Genomic DNA, 20,679 nt, shown 5'->3' on the forward strand with positions numbered 1-20,679 from the left:
ATTGGCACAGGTTGCCCAGAGAAGTTGTGGATGCCTCATCCCTGAAAGTGTTCAAGACCAGGTTTGTTGGGGCTCAAAGCAGGCCGGTCTAGTGAAATATATCCCTGCTCATGTCAGGGGGTTGGAACTAGATGATCTTTGAAGTCCCCTCCAACCCATATCGTTCTGTGATTGTGTCTTTGTGTCATTTGGAAAGGTCCCCGGCCAGGGAGTTGCAAATCCCCGTGACAACACTGGTGTGCATCAATACGCATTTGCCAACACAGTCTCGTCATCTTTGAGAGCTTGATCTAAAATTGAACATTTGCGATTGGACTTTAAGCTTGCAAATACTCGAAGTTCTGCACGAGTACGTGTGCGGGTAGAGTGACAAGACCCCTTTTGCAGGGGGTCAGCTGCCGTGTTTTCGGTCCCTCCCAGGGTCCAGCAGCTCCGCTCCCAAGAGCTGCGAGAAATCTGCGGGAAATGGCGGGGTTGTGTCTGCGTGTTTACGACTCTCAGGGTCCGCCCGTCTCCCGTGCTACCTTCGGAACGGAAGGAGCGCCAGGAGGGCGGCCGGGGGCAGCGCCACGTCGCACCTCCGGCCCTGGGAGGGAGCGGGGCGGGGGCGGCGGTGCCACCGCTGCGCTCCGGACTGCGCAGCCCCGCGGCGGGCGGGGGGAGCCGGCGCCGGGGCTGCTCCTCCCCCGTCCCGGGTGGGAGCGCTTCATCCACGTTTGCAAGTTTGCAGCGGTGGGAGGAGGAGGAGGAGCGGGCGGGCCGGGGCGGGCGCCTTTTCTCCCTTCCCTCTTTTCCTCCCCTCCATTCCTCCCCTTCCCTCCATCCTCCCTTCCTCCCCTCCCCGCCGAGCGCGCCCTGCGGCTGCCCCCGCTCGCTGCGCTCCATGGCGGGGCCGGCGGCCGTGCGGCGGCGGGGCCCGGGCTGCGGGTCGCTGCTGCTGCTGCTGCCGGCGCTGCTGGAGAGCTGGGCGGCCTGCCAGGCGCCGCCGGTGCCCGCCGCCGAAACCCCTCCGGACGGCACCGAGCTCGGCGTCGAGCGGCGCTTCGTGCCCGAGAGCTGCCCGCGGGCCGTGCGCCCCGGAGACTTCGTGCGCTACCACTACCTCGGCGCCTTCCCCGACGGCACCCGCTTCGACTCCAGGTCTGGCACAAGCCCGCCCTTGGCTGGGCGCTGTGGGAGGGAGAGGAGAGGAGCGAGAGGTGCTGTGCCCACGAGGGTGGTTTTTTGTGGATGTGCAGAGATTGTGGCGCTGGGTGGAGGTTCGGTTCGGGTTCCTCTGCTTATCCCAGCAGCGCCCCGTGGGCGCTTTTGGGGTGACCAGTAGAGGTTCGGTTCGGGTTCCTCTGTTTTTCCCAGCAGTGCCCCGTGGGCGCTTTTGGGGTGTCCGGTTGGAAGCAGGTCAGCGGCAGGATGGTCAGTGTCCTACATGCGGGACCTACAGATCACCATGGGAAGATGCCTTTGAAGCATCTTTTGAAGCAGAGAGCTGGGGTGTGACAGCTGGGGACGTGTGGCAAGACCTCTGTAGTGGCTGGGTCCAGTAGTTTGCTTGCCCTTGTGGATTCCTAGCACGTTCTTTCAGCTGCTTTTCCAAGGCGCTGAATGGAGCTTTTCTGCTCCAGGAGTGAAGACCACAAGGTTATTCAGCTAGCCTTAGCCCAGTAAACGGGAGTGTATATGGTATCACAGTCTCTCACAGCAGTGGTTTCCTGCCCGATTCATTCTGTACATTTCCTATGTCTTCTCCAGGCTCAAACCTACTTGAATACGATTGGTTCTGAATCATTATCCTTGCCGGGAATACAGAAATTATCAGGCTGTACTTACTTGTAATTTTTTGGATACTTTATCCTTGAATAAATGTGACCTATGTACATTGAAGTGCCTGGCTGCTTTCCTGCTGTTATTTTGGGATCAGGAAGCCTAAATAGTGGGATCAGGAGATTGTGAAGGATGCTGCTACTGCTGCCAGCTTATTTGTTTTTTCTTACTTCATTCATTGCCACTGATCAAAGTATTATTTAGAAAGATAAAGCAAATTGTATTTTCAGTAATCCTGGTAATCTCCCTTGTGCTTCAAGGAAAATCTACAGCCTTAGGGAAATAACTGTCCTTCAAAGCTCAGATCTCCCTCTGGAGCTGTCTGTAGTTAGTATGCCAGTAGTGCCATGCAACCAGCACTTCTCTGACTAAAATGTGGGATGTGATAGCTGGCACTTCAGCTGGTGTTGGTGCAGTTTCAGTGAAAAGGCACAGCACAGACAGTGAATCCATTGGCAGCTGATGGGCTTGGGACATGTGTCTTAGCTGTGTATGTGAAGACACACAAAGGCAGCATCCGTCTGGCTTATTTTATAAATATGTGACAATGGGAAAACTGGCCATGTGTTCAGAAGTGTGTTTCTGGTTGCTGCTTGTGCATTGAGGAAGGGCACCTGGAGGGGCTGCCCAGGTGCTGGCTCTCATTTTACTTTTTTGTCATTGCGTTCTGAATTACTTGGGGCAAGAACAGATTGGGCAGAACTGTACAGTATTTATCTCTTTGGATCCTCTAAATATTAGTAAATAAATAGTAATGGGGATAGTCTGATCCAACTTGGATATTTTTGTAGCTGCCTTCATTTCAAATGGGTGCAAAATACTGGGTTTGTTCAGCTTGGGATTTTTTTCTAGATGGCAACTCATATTGGTGTACACTTTTGTTATTCACTATGATCTTTTTTAAGACTGATGACAGTGTTTAATCATGTTCAGACATGGAAAAATAGGACTATTTTGTCTTCTCTGAGTTAATGCAAGAAATATTCTGGAGTGTTTATTCTAAAATCTTTGGTGTTCCCTGCCTATAAGTCAAAGAGATTTAGTCAATTAATATAAAAATAAGCCCATTTTCTTACCTGTTCTTTGTTTGTTTGCTTCCTTTTTTTTTGAAGTTTATGAGCATGCTTAGCAGCATCAGTTTAATTGAACACTATTATGAAATCAGTCTAGAAAATACTCTAGATGTTGACCTAAGGGCAGTTTTGCTTTGTTCCTTCTTCAACTCTTGAAAATGTTCTTGAGTTTTAAAATTAATTTTCTGTATTTCCAAGGAGCAGGTAGCAATACTGCTCCTCAAGTTACCAGGCTGTTGACAAAGTCTTACTAATCATGACTGTGTTACATAAATTACCATATTATTGTCATTAGTTGTTTATATTTTTTTCCCTCGGCATTGGCAGTTTTTATTTCAATAGCCATAAAATGATTTGCATTTAAAAGCTGAATTTAGTTGCCTAGTCATCTACTATTAATTTGGTCAATTCCACTAATAGAAACAAATTTTGCTTGGTTTAAAGGAATCTGCAAAGTCAGTCCTGCAAAGCTGCATGGTCTGATCAGTGCTTTGTTCAGTTCTCTGCTTTGCATCAATGTTCTCTTAATTGTACATTTATTTTACTAAAAAGAAAGCTCTTCTGTTCTGAGTTCATCCCAGATGTATTGCCAAGCTTTGTCCATTGCTACAAAATACCATTTTGGAGAGTTTTTTAGAACCTATTATATTACTAGTCTTAACATCTAAATTATGGTTTTGTGTGTATAATAGAATTTGTCAGGGCCTAATTTAAATATTTTCCATCCTTTACTGGGAGTGGGAATATTACTGCAACTGAAAGTGAATGCTCAGTAATAGAGGGTTTTCTACTTTAAGAGAAATGTTTGTCAGAAGGAAAAAAATGATGGAACAAACAGAGAGTTCACTCAGTAAAATATTTGAGAGATTCAAGGCTGTGGGACTGTTAGGAGGCTCAGTATGTTGTGGAAGTGATGTGTACAGTCTTGGAAGGAAAGTTTGACATCATTTCCCTAGGGATGTCTAGCTACTGGCTGCTTTCCAGAATTTTAGCATGCAAAAGGCAAAAGCCTTTTTTTTTTTCCTCCCCCCAGGTCTGACTTTTATATATATAATTGTAAAAAAAAAAAAAAGTCCTCGAAATTATAAAAGGGATTTAGGAAAACGGAAGTTGTAAAAGTTTAAAAATAAGCATGGAGCTTTTGAGTTGCTTCTTGACATTTGTTTTTATACTGCTTCAAGAGGTTCAATAGCAGTAATTCAGGCACATCAAAGTGGGGTCATTGTGCAGATTTAAGGTGGCCAAATGAACCATGTAATACAGTGTTCTGCTGTGGTAACACTGCTGTTCTCCAACCTCTCTGGAAAACTGAGTCATTTAAGCATCGTTTCTTTTACCTTTTGAATATTCACGTATTATCACAGAGGAGAATAATTTGTTTCTTGATTTTTGGTCTGGCAAACCTGCCATTCAAAACGTGTCTCTGTGCTTTAACTGAGCGCTGTGAAAGTGGAGGAGAAAATAAACTACCTGTTGGAAAGCCTTACAGCTACTACTTAAAAGGCATTTTTTCCCTCTCCCTTTCTCCCACAGAGATTGGAAGTGTGATTTTCACATTGTAAAGCTTTTAGGTCTTATTTAATATGTTTGTGATGTTGCTGACTGAAATCAATATGCTGAGATCCTATGGTGGGAGCAGTTATCCTTTCATATGTCATAACAGTGTTTAATTTTTCCTTTTCTTCCTTAATTTTCCAGTGCTGCTTTTAATGTCAGTGTGTCAGTTACCTGTATGTAGTTCTGGCCTTCATGTGCCTGTAGTACCCCTTGCACTCTGCTAGAATGTGTTTCAGATAGGTGATGAGCAGTGGACAGAAGGAGAACTGTGTTGATGTCTCAGGAATAGCTTGGATTTGCCCTTTCCTTTAGGAGCCGCTGATCCTTTAGGACTAATAAAGTTATGCTAAGAGGGCAAGAGAGAGACAAGGTGCAGTTAACTGTCTTTCAAAAAAAAAAACCAAAAAAAAAAAAAAAAAAACCCAAAAAAAAAAAACAAACAACAAAAAAACCAAACCAAAAAAAAAAACCAACCAAAAAAACCCACCAAAACCTAACCAAACCAAACAGTGGAAGGAGGTGTAAATGAACCGCTAACATTCTTGCCTGCTTTTCCCCCTTCAGCTATGACAGGGGATCCACGTTCAACGTGTTTGTGGGCAAAGGTCAGCTTATTGCTGGGATGGACCAAGCTCTGGTGGGCATGTGTGTGAACGAGCGCCGCTTTGTGAAGATTCCCCCTAAGCTTGCCTATGGAAGTGAAGGCGTCCGTAAGTACAGCACCGGGTCAGCTGCTTGGGTATGGATTCAACAGAGCAGATGGGAAACGGAGCCCCAGGAGGGAAGGGTAGGAAATGCACGTAATGAATTTCTGGGAGGTTATCCCCTGTTCTTCAGAGGTGTTTGTTAAGCCTATAGCCTGCAGGGATCTCTCCAGACTCCCTCTGTGCGCTGAAGGAAGAGCAGTTTGTTGCAGAAGACCTTCAGGTCCTTCACTTTTGCTATGAAAGTTAACTATTTATTTATATCTACCTCCCTGTTAAATACTTAATTAAACCAAAATTGTGGCTTTGCAGTGCTGCACAAGGTCTTCTCAGTTCCAAAAGTAGCTTTGTTCTACAGCCTCAGAGAGGCAACAAATGCTAACTCAGGATAGTGTGCCTGATTGACAGATGTGATAAAGTCCATCTTGCCAGATTCCCCCCCCCCCCATAAATAGCTGCAGCAATGGCAAAGGGCCAAAGAGTTATAAGTACACCAGGAAATAAGGTGTGCATTATGCAGCTTTTTTAGGGTATGCATGGATTGGTTCTTTTTCGCTGGTACCTTGTGTAAAAAGGGAAAGAAACCTGTGTGTGTTTTGCTTTTGCAGCTGGTGTGATACCCCCCAATGCTGTGCTCCATTTTGACGTGCTCCTGATAGATCTGTGGAACTCGGAGGATGAAGTGCAGGTTCAGACCTACTTCAAACCTGAGAAGTGTCCTCGGACAGTCCAGGTGTCTGACTTTGTACGGTACCATTACAATGGAACATTCTTGGATGGGACCCTGTTTGATTCAAGGTATGCAGCTGAGTTGTGTGTTTTTGGATAGTTTGATCGGTGTCTCACCATCGTTTGCTCCCTTTTTACCTGTGTAACAATTAATGCTAACTGCCCAGAAACACAGGAAATGACATCTGGCATTGGATGTGTGTTAGTAATTTTTTCAGGGATTATAGGATAGCAATACTGACTCAAACCAATAAAACTGTCCATTATTTCTTCGTGGGCATTGCCAATCCAGATGCTCTTTTAAATTTTAAATTTCATTCCCTCTATGTATATTACTATTTATTGAGGTCAGTTAGAAGTCAACATAACCAGTATAGCTGTTCAGATTAGATACAAGTTTTGTAACCTTAGCAGGGTTTGTAATGAAAGTAAACCACTAACATTTTCTTACTGAGATTTTACGTGTACAGCATCTGTGCTTCATTAGAACCCAGTGGAAAATGATGCTTTAGTAACAGCTGCCTGAGAGCTACTTTCCAAAGCCTCTGTGAGGTTCCTGACATAGCTAAGCACTCTGGAAAACTTCCCAGCCAGGCCTTGGCAAATGAAGGACTGACACTCTTGGACTAGCAAGTTGTGAGCTACACTGTGCAGAGTATGTGGATTTAAAGGTTAATATTGTTCTTTCCTGTGCCACTCTGACATTTGGTTGTGATTTTTTTTTGCCTTTCTCATGTTTAGCCATAATCGGATGCGAACTTACGATACCTATGTGGGGATTGGATGGCTGATTCCTGGCATGGACCAGGGTCTCCTGGGAATGTGCGTAGGGGAGAAGCGCATTATCACAATACCACCTTTCCTGGCGTATGGAGAGGATGGAGATGGTAAAAGTTATTCCTTTAGTTGTTACTCTTTTTTTTTTTAATCCCAAGTCATGCATATTTTAAAACAAATTTTCTGTATTTTAAATTTATGGGCAGCATTATTACCCTGTTCAGAGAGACACTACTTAACAACTTAATATTGTTGATACAACTGTAGTATTTATATACTGAAATTTTATTTCAGTCGGGAATACAGTCTGTGAATAATGTCTAGGGGCACCAAAAACTTGAAGAGATGTGACTATATAATCCTTTCAGACTGCCACAGAAAGCAGAAAAAATTTAAGAAAAAATATGTTAAATGTATTTTTAATTCCAGATGGGTTTTGTTGTGTTTTTTTTTTTTTTTAACAAATGCTCTAGTGATAACTATGAAATAGATTGTCTTGTGAGACTGTGCAGCCTGCAGATTATATAGACATCCCCATGTTAAATTATAGTTTGTGACTTTTCCTTATATTCTTGCTCTGCTCTGGTGTTTAAGAATGTGTTTGTGATGTATGAGGTTTCATACCCCTTCTGTGGCTTCATTACCATTAACTGTGAGGCTGAAGAGGCCTTTGTTTTCAGTGAGGCAATGTGGGAATAGAAGGAAATTATTCAGTTGGAGAATTCAGTAAAAAAACAAAAACAAACCCTGAACCAATAAATGACTGACTAGAAGCAAATTTGCAGAGAGACCTGAATAAATTAGAGCACTTGCAATTACCAGATAAATGAAATTAAACAAACTGGATTCTGTACCTGGGATGGGGCAGCCCTGGTTGTGTGCACAGGCTGGGGAATGGGAGGTTGGAGAGCAGCACCACGGGAAGGAACCTGAGGCTCCTGGTGGATGGCAAGTTGAACATGAGTCAGCAGTGCCCTGGCAGCCAGGAGGGCCAACCTGAGGGGAGTCAGGCACAGCATGGCCAGCCAGGCAAGGGAGGGGATTGTCCTGCTCTGCTCTGCTCTGCACTGGGGTGGCCTGACCTTGAATGCTGGGGGCAGTTCTGGGTGCTAAAATATAAGAAAGACATGAAGCTATTAGGGAGGGTCCCAAGATGAAGGGGCTTGAGGGGAAGCTGTGTAAAAAGCAGCTGAGATCACTTGGTTTGTTCATCCTGGAGAAGACTGAGGGGAGGCCTCACTGCAGTCTGCAGCTTCCCCATGAGGGGAAGAGGAGAGGTAGGGACTGATCTCTGGTGACAAGTAACAGGACCTCTGAAGTTGTGTCAGAGGAGGTTTAGATTGGATGTTAGGAAGAGGTTCCTCACTCAGAGGCTGGGCACTGGAACAGGCTCCCCAGGGAAGTGGTCACAGCACTGAGCCTGACAGAATTCAAGAAGTGTTTGGACAATGCTCTCAGGCCCAAGGTGTGACTCTTGGGGTGCCCTGTGCAGGGCCAGGAGTTGGACTGATAATTGTACTGAGTCTCTTCCAACTCAAATAATCTATGATTCTGATTTAATTTGGGAGGGGAGGTGCTTGATATTTGGCAGTACGTTACTTTTCCTCAACAAACATGTTTAAGCTTCTGCTAGAACACCTGCTGTTTCTTACCGATTTTCTGCTCTAACACTTTTGTAGGTAAGGAGATCCCTGGCCAAGCTTCCCTTGTCTTTGACGTGGTTTTGCTGGATCTGCATAACCCCAAGGACGGCATTGCTATTGAGAATCAGCTTGTGCCTGAATCTTGTGAGCGGAGAAGCCAGACAGGAGACTTTCTGCGATACCATTACAATGGCACACTTTTGGATGGCACATTGTTTGATTCCAGGTAACCAAAACATTCAACTCTACAGATTTCATTTCCAGTTTGACTGCTCTGTCGTGTCCATAATATGCTCAAACACAGTTCTTTGCTTTTCCTTCCTTTTTGAAAATTTTAAGTGGACTTGGAGTTTTTTTAAAAGTCATAGAAAACTTTTCCATATGGGAAGGAAAAGAGCTCTTTTGTACCATGTCATTGTCACAGACGCCATCTAGGGGTAGTGGTCCACCCAGTGAGGCCAAGTGCTTTAGGCGCACAAGCCTGAAGACTCTTTTCCCCATAGGGTTTATCTGCCAAATAGGTAATACCACTGAATAGAGAGAAAATTATTATGATTCCATTTTATGTCCTGAGAATTGTTTGCCAGTGTGCTTGTAGCTAGTGTGAGGTTTATCCTATTTATACTTGGAAACTGTTTGTGTTTTGAAGTCTTTCGAGACTGAATTATGGGTTTGCAGAATTCAGTCAGAGGGGTTTTCTGTGATAAAGGAAGAGGGATTATTGTGACAGTAAATTCAAAGCTCTGTGGGAACACGAGCCTCGTGTACAGAATCATATGAATAATACCCTTGTAGATTTCTGTGACTTTGGTTGCTTTTTGTGGAACAGTGCTTTACTATCCTACTCTAGCTTTCAGAACAGCTGGCTAAAAGGAGGTGAGAGTGAGCCAATGTAAAATGTTCTACAAAATAAGCTCAGAGAAAAATGTTTAGCACTACTGCAACAGCCATCTCCGTAGACCTTGATTTACAATTTGTGAAAGCTTATAAGTTAAGAACTCAAAAGCTTATCCACAGTGTACCTATTTCTCTTTTTTGAGATATGAGTGTCTTCTCTAGTAACTAATCAATTTTTGAAAATAGCTGTAGTATTTATATGAGGGTTGCTGTCAAGAAATAGTAATAAATGCTTTGTAGACAGCAGCCTCTACATCATTCTGAAGTGCTGAGAGTTGTTAGAGAGCTTGTTCACTAAAACATGGTATCCTGACCTCCTGCAGAATTCATAAATGAAAAAATAGAGCAGCTAACAATAGGGATTGAAAACCCTGGAGCTATCCAGGACAAAGTTTCTTACTGGTACAGGGAACATGCCAAAAGCTCTGCAAATGGCTGGTGTTGAGAGCTCTAATAACATTTTCCTTTGCCTTTTTACTCTGAAATATTCGGCTGCAGAACTGCCCTGGGCAGCTCAGCCAAGGCTGTCTGGACTTAGAGCAGTTGAATAAACCTCAGAATTAAATCAGGGCCTGGTCTTGTACTGGTTTAGTTCTTTCCTAGATTAATTGTAAAGATGAATTAAACCTTTCTGCCTTCTCCTTGGGATGTGCCTTTGTGTAACATGCCTTGAAGAAAGGCAGAAGACAGTCATGGCCATGTAAGAAACATCATTTTTGCTGTACCCTTGTTTTATTCTGTCATGAGGTGTTGAAGGAGGTCCTTCAGCCTATGTGTTAAGTGGCTGGCTTAGGTTTTGTTGTCATGACTCATTTTAATGTTGAGCATCCCAGGATAACCTATTTATCCCACCTGCTCCTTCTGGTAGTTGAACTACATAGCTGTGGTTGCAAAATGAGGTAGTCTGCACGGTGTCTCATGAAAATGAAGCACTTATCAACCGTAGCTAGTTGATAAGTGCTTATTAAAGTGGTGTCAGGGCAGAGGAAATTTTAAAGGAGTAAACCTTTTTTTTTTTTTTTTCAGTTACTTGTCAAAACCTGTTTTCTGTTTCATTTAAAATATATAAATAAGTGTGATTTTTCTTTCTAGATACAGTAGAAATGAATTTGCAGATTTGCTGGCTGTTCACTAGCCAGGGTCTCACTGCTGGGTAATCAGTGACCCGTATGTCACTGAGTGATGAAACCTGGTGGCCTGGATTCATGGAACATAGTTCCTTTGTGCCTCCCTGGTGCTGGTTAATGACTGTGTGTTTGACCTAAACTGGTTTAAGAATTGTGTTGCAGAGCTATTGCAAGAGCCCATGTTTTCTTGAGTACACCTGACACTGCTGAAATGCAAATATTTCAAATATTTTCTGTAGTTATTCCCGAAACCGTACATATGACACCTATGTTGGGAAAGGTTATGTGATTGCTGGAATGGATGAAGGTTTGCTAGGTGTATGCACTGGTGAAAAAAGAAGAATAATAATCCCCCCTCATCTTGGATATGGAGAAGAAGGGAGAGGTGAGCTTGGCTTTGCATTCAAGTCTTCTGTAGTTAAACTTTTATTGCTTAGTTAATCTGTGTGTATTTTCATTTTTCTGGCATTTGAAAGGTTTATGAATTAGTTCATTATTTTGTAGACATCAAACTGACAAGGCCACATCCAGAATTTGCAAGATTATTTTGATTAGCTAAATAGGTAGGAGAATAAAATATAGAACGATCTCACATGTAACTGGTAGCCTGAACTCATTTGGGTAATTGGTGTTTCAGGCAGACTGGTACTTGGATGCCAGGAGCTCTGCAGTGTGAGATCTTCCCTCCTGCATGTCTTAAACTCTCTATCCTGAGGGAGTTCATCATGCAAAGTTTTCTTCCCTATTCCTTCCACAGCCACAGGTTGTGCATGTAACAACAGTGAAGTAACCATGTATGTGTAACATACAATTAACATTTCTTTGGGAAAACTCATTGCTATCTAAACAGATTGCTGGGAGAGGCTGAATGTGATAACCCTTCTAGCTCATCCCAGAGTTGTGGCTGGTGTTTCAAAAAGAGCCTCCTGGGATATTACTTGGATAAGTGATTTAGGAAAAAAAGCCTTTCTTCTGGGAATGCAAGGTCTGTGCTGCAGCTTTGGAATTACTGACAAACCCCCATCCTAGGCTGGATGTGTTTTGTTAATCCTGGTGATGCACATAATCCTGGGAAGAGGGGGAAGAGGTTGCCTGCTTTTAGGTTATTTTAAGGAACTGTAACTTTTTACATAGAATGACGTTCCTTGAAGCAAGAGTTCTTGAGAATTTTGATGATCAATATTTAATTGGTACATGAAACACAAATGAGTTATTTAGGATAGTCACAGGAAATACATGGTTATTGCTTCATTTGTGCATAATTTTAAAATTCAGGGTAACAAAAGATTTTCTTTCACCATTGAACTGAGTGCATGCTTAGTGCTTTCCCACTGGTTGTCTTTCCTACATTGGTTGCAGCTTGCATCTCTCACATCCTTTAATTCTGAATGGGAAGAGCAAAATGATTCAGTAGCAGGCACAGCAGGAATGCCTATTCCTACAGTGTGCAGTACCTGGGCATCATCTGCCTGTTTGGGTACCATTTCTTCTTCTGTTTGTCTAATGTGTTTCCTGTTTAGGAAAGATTCCAGGATCTGCAGTGCTGGTCTTTGACATCCATGTGGTGGACTTCCACAACCCCTCGGATTCGGTCAGCATCACCGTTCACTACAAACCCTCCAACTGCACCGTGCTGAGCAAGAAGGGGGATTACCTGAAATACCACTACAATGCTTCCCTCCTGGATGGAACCCTGCTGGACTCCACGTAGGTATTTGAGTGCCCTGGTGAGGAGAAAGCTCCCAGCAGCAGTGAAGGCAAGAATGAATTCCCTGCAAAGCAAGCTAGCAGGGAATAAAGTGTGGTGGTGTTCTCAGGAGTCCCAGGATGAGGGAAGAGATGAGCATCTTGACTCCATGTTTCAGAAGGCTGATTTATTATTTTATGATATATATATTATATTAAAGCTATACTAAAAGAATAGAAGAAAGGATTTCATCAGAAGGCTTGAAAGGAAAGGAATGGAATGATAATAAAATCTTGTGACTGACCAGAGTCTGAGACAGTTGTGATTGGCCATTAATTAAAAACAACCACATGAGACCAATCAAAGATGCACCTGTTGCATTCCACAGCAACAGATAATTATTGTTTAAATTTCGTTTCTGAGGTCTCTCAGCTTCTCAGGAGAAAAAATCCTACCAAAAGGATTTTTCATAAAATGTGTCTGTGACAATAAAGATTTTTATTTTTTTAAACTGAATATTTATGTCAAATGTATTTTTCTTTTTATGGCTGCCTGCCAAAGGTGCATAGGAGGAGGAGAATTTAAAGACAATCTGTCATAGCATAATGAGAGAACCAAGAACAAAAAGGATGTAGGAGTGTGTTGGAGAAGAACGTAAACAGTATGTGTGGAGTGATGAAACTTGTTGCATGGCATTCTGTTTAAATGGGCCAGTTCAGGCGTCTGGGTGAGTCATGCCAGAGCAACACAGGTCTCACCATGAATGAACTGTCCAGGTTTATTCAATTTCTTGTCGGGTAGGATTTGTGCTCTGTACTGATTCAGTGCTCCTGAGAGAGGTCTGCAGTGTGTGGTTTATAGTAAATGCTCACCTGTCATGTCTGTGGCACACTTTGCTGCTCCTGTACTGTAGTGTGGCTTTAAGTGTCAGCATGGAAAAACTATCAGAGGCCTTGACTGTAACTGTGAGAATATTATGTCTTTTCCTCCTCTCTCTTGGCAGTAGATTTATGAGGGAAGCAAAAGATTGCTCCAGTCTGTCTCATGTAGCAGTGAAGTGAGCCTGGCACACAACTACAAGAGTATTTCTGTTAGCTTCCTTTTCTTTTTGCCTTAATCTTTGGAATAGTGCAAGTCATCCAAGCAATATTTTATTTTTTGGAAGGGAAGTTGGGAAAAGCTATTTTTAACCAGGTTATAATTAACACAGGAAGTAGCTCATGAGTTTCACAGTGTACACAATAGCTTGCAGAGCTGAAAAGCTGCCCTAATTTGGAGCACGTGGTGCAATGCTGTAGGCAAGGATGTATACAAGTGATGTGTTTGGATTCAAAACAGTTTATATGTCAAGAATGCTCAATTTCCATTTTGTAGCAGGAACCAAGGGATGTCGAGACCGTCTCACTCACAGCAGTTTTTAGGGAATGAAAGATTGTGAAGCATGTGCTCCTAATTTTAAGGCTGACCTCTTAGCCACTGAATTATTTTCTTTCCAAATAATACTCTGTTGTACAAGCATGTCCTGCAGGGGCACAGCCAAGCCAAATAACTAAAGAAAGGCAACCAATAGAATAAAGAGCCTTAATGCTGCATACTCTGCCTTTAGAATCACAATATATGTTTGACTTTTGGCCTTTTAACTGGTGATATTTTCTAATTTTAGAAATGAGCCACGGGCAGCAAGGTATAATTCAAAATTTAATATGGTTAAATAGCAGCAGTAGTGGGTATTTGTGTTAATAGCTGCTACATTATAGTGACTGATTTCATTGTTTCAATGAAACAAGAGCAACAAGAGATGGCTGATCCATTAGAAGGCACTCAGATCCCTCTATGGAGTTGGTGGTCCTGGGATGAATGTACATCTGGAATTCTTATATCTGCTGAAAAGTCCAATTACAACAGTTAAAAACATGTGAAAGGCAAAAGCCCTTATTTCAAGATAAAATACCTTGGCGTTGTAATTGGCATGATTAATGATTTTAATTGGATTTCATCCAAGAAGCCTATAATTTTAGTGCCAGAGGACATGTCAACAGCAAAGACTTGTCTCTTTGGTGCTGGCTGTAACTTGAGAACAACTTCAGGTAACTGTTTGGTAGAATAAAGCATTGGGTACTAAGTTAATTTTTGGCAATGACAGGACACTATTAGAAACTGCTACTTCTGTGGTAACTTTGAGCAACAGAAATTTTCTCTTTTCTGTTGATTTTTTTTTTTTTCATTTTTCCTTCCTTTCCAGACACAGCCTTGGCAAGACCTACAACATAGTTCTGGGGTCTGGTCAGGTGGTGTTGGGGATGGACATGGGCCTTCAGGACATGTGTGTCGGGGAACGACGGACAGTCGTTATCCCACCTCACCTCGGTTATGGAGAAGATGGAGTTGGTGAGTGCACATCCACTTAGCATCTCTAGAGTGACTGAAACACAGGCATGCATGTTTTATTAGCTGCCTGGATGGGTTTTTTTTTAGAGATCTTTCATGTCCTTATTTTAGACAGTCCCCCTCTTCCCTGTTCCCCAGTGGACATGCTGTCTGTGTTGCATTTCAAGCCATGCTGTTGCTGTGGCCAACAGAGTACAAAAGGCAGCACGTGCCCCCAGTAATGTTGCTTTGTCAGAACAGAAAGCTCCAGGCAGTCTGGTGTTGCAGAGGGATGCAAACACTGTTTTCCATGACAGGGAGTTGGGTGCTTGTGTTTGGACATGTGGTGTTATTCAGGAGACAGAGCTGCAGGGGACTGGTCAGCCCTAATATGTTAGGAAATTCAGAAGATACATAAACTGAGTATAAGATGTGAAACAGTGTATTGGTGCAGTTAAAACTCCAACACAAATACATTTTGAGGCAGCTTTAGGGCATTAAGGCTTAACAATTTTTAATGCTGTGGACAGCAGTAATAGAAAGAATGATATAGAAGTGACAAGAACTTTTATGTCCAGGTACGTTGTTTCTGGTCTTGCTGGTTAAAAGGTTTGAGGGAAAGGAGTCTATAATGAGATCACCAAGATCACCAAATTCTGATGTGCATGGAAACAGTTGCATAAGTTGCTGTGTTCTTTGAATAGCTCCAGAAAAGTTTGTAGTTTATAAACACTGTCAGGCATCACATGCAGAGCTTAATGGAAAATTAATTTGCGTTAAGAACTAAGAATATATTTCCACTTGGACCTGTCTTCTGTGAAAAATTAGGAGTTTACCATATATACAATGTTTTATACAAGATTTTATCTATTATACATAATATGTAATTGCATAGCTATATGTAATAAATTGAAAATTTCCTCATAACATGAAAAGTCTGCAGTGTAAGATACCTGTCATAAGTATTTGCCATTGTTCAGGGTACATTTGATACACGTTCTGAAACATTGTATGATTTGTTACTGTGTTGGTATATGCCCGGCTATTTGAAGAAATTGCTTGTTTGCAATTTCTGTCTCTTGCAAACAGATTAGAGGTGAGTTTTCTTTTTCAACACTAAATTAAACTCCTTCCATGGCTTCCCTGAGGTAATATCCCAGGCTGCTGAGTCTCACAGCAGTATGCTGGTACACAGTGTATTGGCAAGATAAAGGAAAATGGATTATTCCCACAAGTTTAGTTTTTGAAAGTAAAAAAAAAAAAGGATGCAATTTGAATCATGGACTTATAGAATGGTTTGGAATGCAAAGGACCTTAAAGGTCAGCTAGTTCCAAGCCCCCTAACATGGGCAGACACCTTCCACTAGAATAGGTTGGTCAGGGCCCCATCCCAATTTGGCCTTGAGCATTCCTAGGAATGGGGCATCCACACTTCTGTGGGCAATCTATTCCAGTGCTTCAAGTTTTATTTTGAAAAGTTCCTTTTATGATCACCCTTGGTGAAGTGATCAGGAAGATTTGGTGGGTTAGGGATCACACTAGAGAAGTGTCTTTTGGAGCAGGAAGATAAATTTAATTTTGGTTAAAAAGGAAATATCCCCTTCAATGTAAGTGAGTATAAATACCCCTCTTTGCCATTTGTTGTGACAGAAGGAGAAGTGCCTGGTAGTGCTGTATTAGTTTTTGACATCGAACTGCTGGAATTGGTGTCTGGCTTGCCTGAAGGATACATGTTTGTATGGAATGGGGAAGTCTCTCCCAACCTTTTTGAAGAAATAGACCAGAATCATGATGGAGAGGTTCTTTTGGAGGAGGTAAGCTGAGATGATGTAAACACTTGCAGTGGTTCTTTTTGACCACTATCAATGCCAATTTTGAAGGATGGAGTCTTTCCTCATTTTCTTCTCTTCTTCTTCTGGAATAGTGTTTGTCATCAAGGGAACAGGAAGGCAAGGTATCAGCTAAAACAAGGCTATTCAGCTTTTGAGTTAAAGAAAAAAGGACAGTAAGAATGGCCAAACTGCATAAGATCATTTTCTGTTGCGGTTTCCTTGGTCAGCAACAAATCCTTAGGGCATAAGTGTAAAAGGCAGAGTTGGTATCCAATATTCCTTTGCTGTATCAGCCTTCTTGCTGTCTGTATCTGTGTTAATTGGCAGTTTGTGGTGAATTCTTGAGCCAAAGCTGGGCCTGCAGCAGTGTATCCAGGAGCTGTCTAATCTCTTCTGGAGCCTGGCAGTGCCAGTGGCCACTCCTTACACATGTGAATTGTGTGCTGTGCAAAGTTCTTCCCCTTCCTTGCTTTTAAAATCTGCATTGTGAGGATGTCATTGCAATGCCCCAGTTGAAAGCCACTTGCTTTTGCCACACCTCTGATAACATAAAATTCTTTATATTCTTTCAAATTATATTTTTTTATTCTCTTCCGAAGTCTTCTTTGTCACCTTTCTCTATCCTCCTGTTTTGTCTTTTCTTCTTTGCCCCTTCTTTTCTCCCTGGAGTGGTGCTGCCTGCAGTGCTCACAGGGCAGGCTGTGGCCCTGTGGAACAGCATGTAATGTCTTTGAGGATTTAAAAACTAATATGGTAAAATCGAATTCTTGTTTTCTCTTTTCCTAGCACTCTCTACCACCTCTTTTGTTTTCCTTCCATCTCCATCTTCTCTCTTATGTTTACCTCCACATCTGTCCTTGCAGAGAAGAAAAAAGCTTTGACTGGTTTAGAGAAAGAGGTGGGGTGAGGCAGTTGCTGTCCACATCAGCAATCATCCTTGTGTGTTGTCCCCTCTAAGATGCAGGTGGGTTTCTGTTTTACAGTGAGCTTCATGTATTGCCATGCAGAATTACTGCCCTCCATCTGTATAGAGCTGTTCTTATTCCAGCTGTCCAACCCATCTTCCTCCTAAATGATGAAAAAGAACTTTCCTTGTTATGGGTCCAAAACCCACTGGAATGAGTGAGGAAATCCCTGCTGAGCTCCACAAAGAGTCATTTAACCTCATGTGTCTGTTCTAATTAGTTCAGTTTGGGTGGTAAACTTTATAGGGTAGTAACAGTGCCCTACGTACACTTAATTAGTAGTAAAATACTGAATGCTTTTCATTTTTAAATATCCTTTTCACTGTGAGCTGTTTTCTTCTCTTTTTCCCCCCTTTTAGTTTTCAGAGTACATCCAAACTCAAGTTGATACTGGCAAGGGAAAACTAGCTCCTGGCTTTGATTTTGAGAAGATTGTTAAAAATATGTTCACCAATCAAGACCGGGATGGAAATGGTAAAGTTACTGCTGAAGAATTCAAGTTGAAAGATCAGGAGGCCAGAGAGGAGCACGATGAACTGTAAAGATAAGGAAAAAACCAAGAATCCTGAGCTGACCTGCTGTTCAAACACGTGTACCAGAAGGAGTTTTGGCAAGCATGGTTCTGGAAGGAGAGCCCTCGGATAGCCTGTGTCTGCCTCTGCCTGGGTGTGGGTAGGCTGTTAAAATAGGAGCAGATTTTCAGTTGGAATTGTTAGGTATATCTGAAAAAAGTGTTAAGTGCCTCAAGGTGGGATGTATAGACAGGTAAGGAGTGTCCTGCTGTATGTGGTGCCGTGAACCACATGTGTGTGTGGGGTCTGCTTTTATGCTAAAGATCCAAAGTTCTCACTGAACAATTCACGGTCAGTTGGGTGGATGGTCGAGAGAAAACCTACCAAGTGCTTTTAAAAGAGTTTTAAAAAACCTTCTGTATCAGAAATATTTGTGTAGGAAAATGAACCAAAATATTCCCCATAACAATAACCTGTAAAAGTTGTCAGCTCTTGATCCCAGTTCCTTTCAGAAGGCATGAGCACTCTTCCCAGTAAATGAACAAACTCACATAGGTTTTTGCCAGCAGAAAATCTGATTTGCAAATTGCAGAAACATGGCTGTGCCATTGCAAAATTTGCATAAGCTGTGACTTAAATTAAACAGACCTAGAATTGATACTGTGTATGTGTTGGGTTTTTTACCTCACGGACTAAAAGCTTCCTACCATCTGTACTGTGCTGAATTAGTAACCTTGACTCTTGCTGGCCAGTGTTCCCATCAGTCATTCCAAAACCTTTCTAGTTGCAACCTCATTTATAGTTCTGTTAGACATTAAATATTAACATACACGGTCCAAATACTGTCATAAATACTGGACACAGTTGGTTTTGTGTTGGGCTTCTGTCTCCTATTTTGGGAATTGGTAGATTAAGGAGTAAGTACTTACAGTTTAAGCAGCAGAGAAGTCTGCAATGGCAAACAAACAGACAGACAGTGATAGAATCAAGAAACAGCCCCATCTGTTTGTGTGTGCTAACGTTCTGGCCCAGGCCTCAACACAAAGTCAGCCCTGGGAGTGCTGCTCAGATTCTGTGACTCGAGGCAGTCACCCCTGTTAGCTCGACAAATGCAGCAGAGCTGCTCCCTACTAAATACACCAGACCCATTTTCTGGGAGGCCCTGGGATCCCCCTCAGTACACAGCATGCCAAGAGCACAAACACATAGAGTGAGACACTGTCAAGGAGGAGTGGGCAGGGAGTTGTGTTTTCATTATAAGCTTATAAGCTTTGTGTCTAGTTTCTTGCTTTCCTTGGTCTGTACATGTGGGATGTAAGCTCCCTGAGATGCTCTTTCTAAAAATTGGTATTTCAGATGAGAACATTTTGTATTGGTTTTTAATGCAGTTCTTACAAAAAGTGCAGTGAAATATTTTTTTGAGTTTGATACCATTAAATGTTGGATAACTGATCTTTTTGTTAAATAAAATATTGATCAACTATTAAAATTTCTTTTCTTTTTCTGGAGTTTTGATGGGTTGGGACCATGAGTTTAAGCAGATGCTCTTCCTGCAGCTCTCTTCTCTTGTACACAATAGGCTTACCCTGAATATGTTCAATACTGCTATTAATGTTCATAAAAAATATTTTAAACTATGATTAATGGATGATTTTATAGCAGATGTAGAAGTTGTGGCTATCAGGGACAGGCACTTCTATTCCCAAGTCTGGGTCCAGAATGGCTCCTTACCATCTTGTGAAAGCAGCTCTTTCAGCAGACTGTTTCTCCCTTTTGCTTTACTTGGAAACGGGTTGCTCACTTTTTGCAGTGCTTCAGATGCAGTCCCTTCTGTGTGCTGACAAAGCTGAGAGAAGGAGTGGGAAGCAAGTTGTGATTGGAGAACTGCCAGAAGCAGAATTCAATGTGGGAGCAGCTCCTTACTCTGTTCTCATATGTACCCCCAAAAAAACAAGTCTGTCTTATGGATATCCCCCCTCCTTTTGGGGGGATGGAACTCTCAGGTCTTTAAGGCCCCTTCCAACCCAAACCATTCTGTGGTATCCTGAATTGTTTTGTCTGAGAAAACCATAGTGAATGAACCCCATTTTTCTGCACGGAGGAACATTCCAGATGGATCCCAGATGGGCTGAAGAGTTCCTGGTAACCAGGATAGCAGAGTTGTCCTCCGGGGCAGATGCAGAAGAAGGAGCAGCACTGAAGTGCTGTCAGTTGGTGATCCCAAAAATTGCTGTGCTGGCTTTTTTGGAAGTGCTTGTCAGTGATGGGATAGCAGGGATGACTTTACCAGTGCCTCTGGCTAGGGCAAGTACATCTGAAATTCTCATGCCATTGCTCCTTGGGCAAACAGGGCTCATGATCCAGCTAAAGATCATGATCCAGCTAAAGATGTTTCTCCTTCAATAGGAAGTCTTTGTTGCCTCCTCACCTCATCCCTCCAAGCCTGCAGGTTGCCATTTTAGAAATAAGAATGCAGCTTTGGGGAAAAATCAGAGAATATATGGAAAAACTTGCTATAAAATAATGGTGTTTATATGCTTAAAATCCAGACTTTCTGCTCACTAACATAGATCCAGTCCTTTTCCTTTCTTTTGGCAGCTATTAGCTTCTCCCTTGAAGGAAAGCTTGGGGCCACCTTCTTCTATGTCAAACTGTAAAATATTTTTTTTTTTAAGGAAAAACTAGCTATTTAGAATTAATCTAGCTGTCTATTTACAATTCATCTATTTAGTAGCATTTTGTTGCTAGTATTTAGAATTTGCCTACGTAGAATTTATCTATTAATATCTACTACCTCCTAGTATTTAGAACTTAGCTATTTAGAATTATCTATAGAATCTCTCTATTTTGGGTTTGTTTATTTACAGAATTAGTATCTAGATATTTTTTTACAATACTTAACTGAGATTACTTTATAAAAATAGATATTGGCTCTCAAGGGTCATTAAGCACCAGATGTAACTGGGCTCAGCTAACGAGGGGCTCTCC

General features: G+C 42.2%; 1 protein-coding gene across 1 annotated transcript; it reads left to right on the forward strand.

Moving 5' to 3' along the window:
- The first annotated feature begins 720 nt into the window (after window positions 1-720).
- FKBP9 (FKBP prolyl isomerase 9) lies at window positions 721-19,199 on the forward strand. Its single transcript, XM_054643776.2, has 10 exons — window positions 721-1,140; window positions 5,016-5,161; window positions 5,764-5,953; window positions 6,626-6,771; window positions 8,341-8,530; window positions 10,568-10,713; window positions 11,849-12,035; window positions 14,258-14,403; window positions 16,033-16,196; window positions 17,539-19,199. Exons 1-10 carry the CDS (start codon window positions 884-886, stop codon window positions 17,719-17,721), a joined length of 1,755 nt encoding a protein of 584 aa, XP_054499751.2. The 5' UTR covers window positions 721-883; the 3' UTR covers window positions 17,722-19,199.
- The last annotated feature ends 1,480 nt before the right edge of the window (window positions 19,200-20,679 follow it).

Source organism: Agelaius phoeniceus, chromosome 1, assembly GCF_051311805.1.
Source record: "Agelaius phoeniceus isolate bAgePho1 chromosome 1, bAgePho1.hap1, whole genome shotgun sequence".
NCBI lineage: Eukaryota > Metazoa > Chordata > Aves > Passeriformes > Icteridae > Agelaius > Agelaius phoeniceus.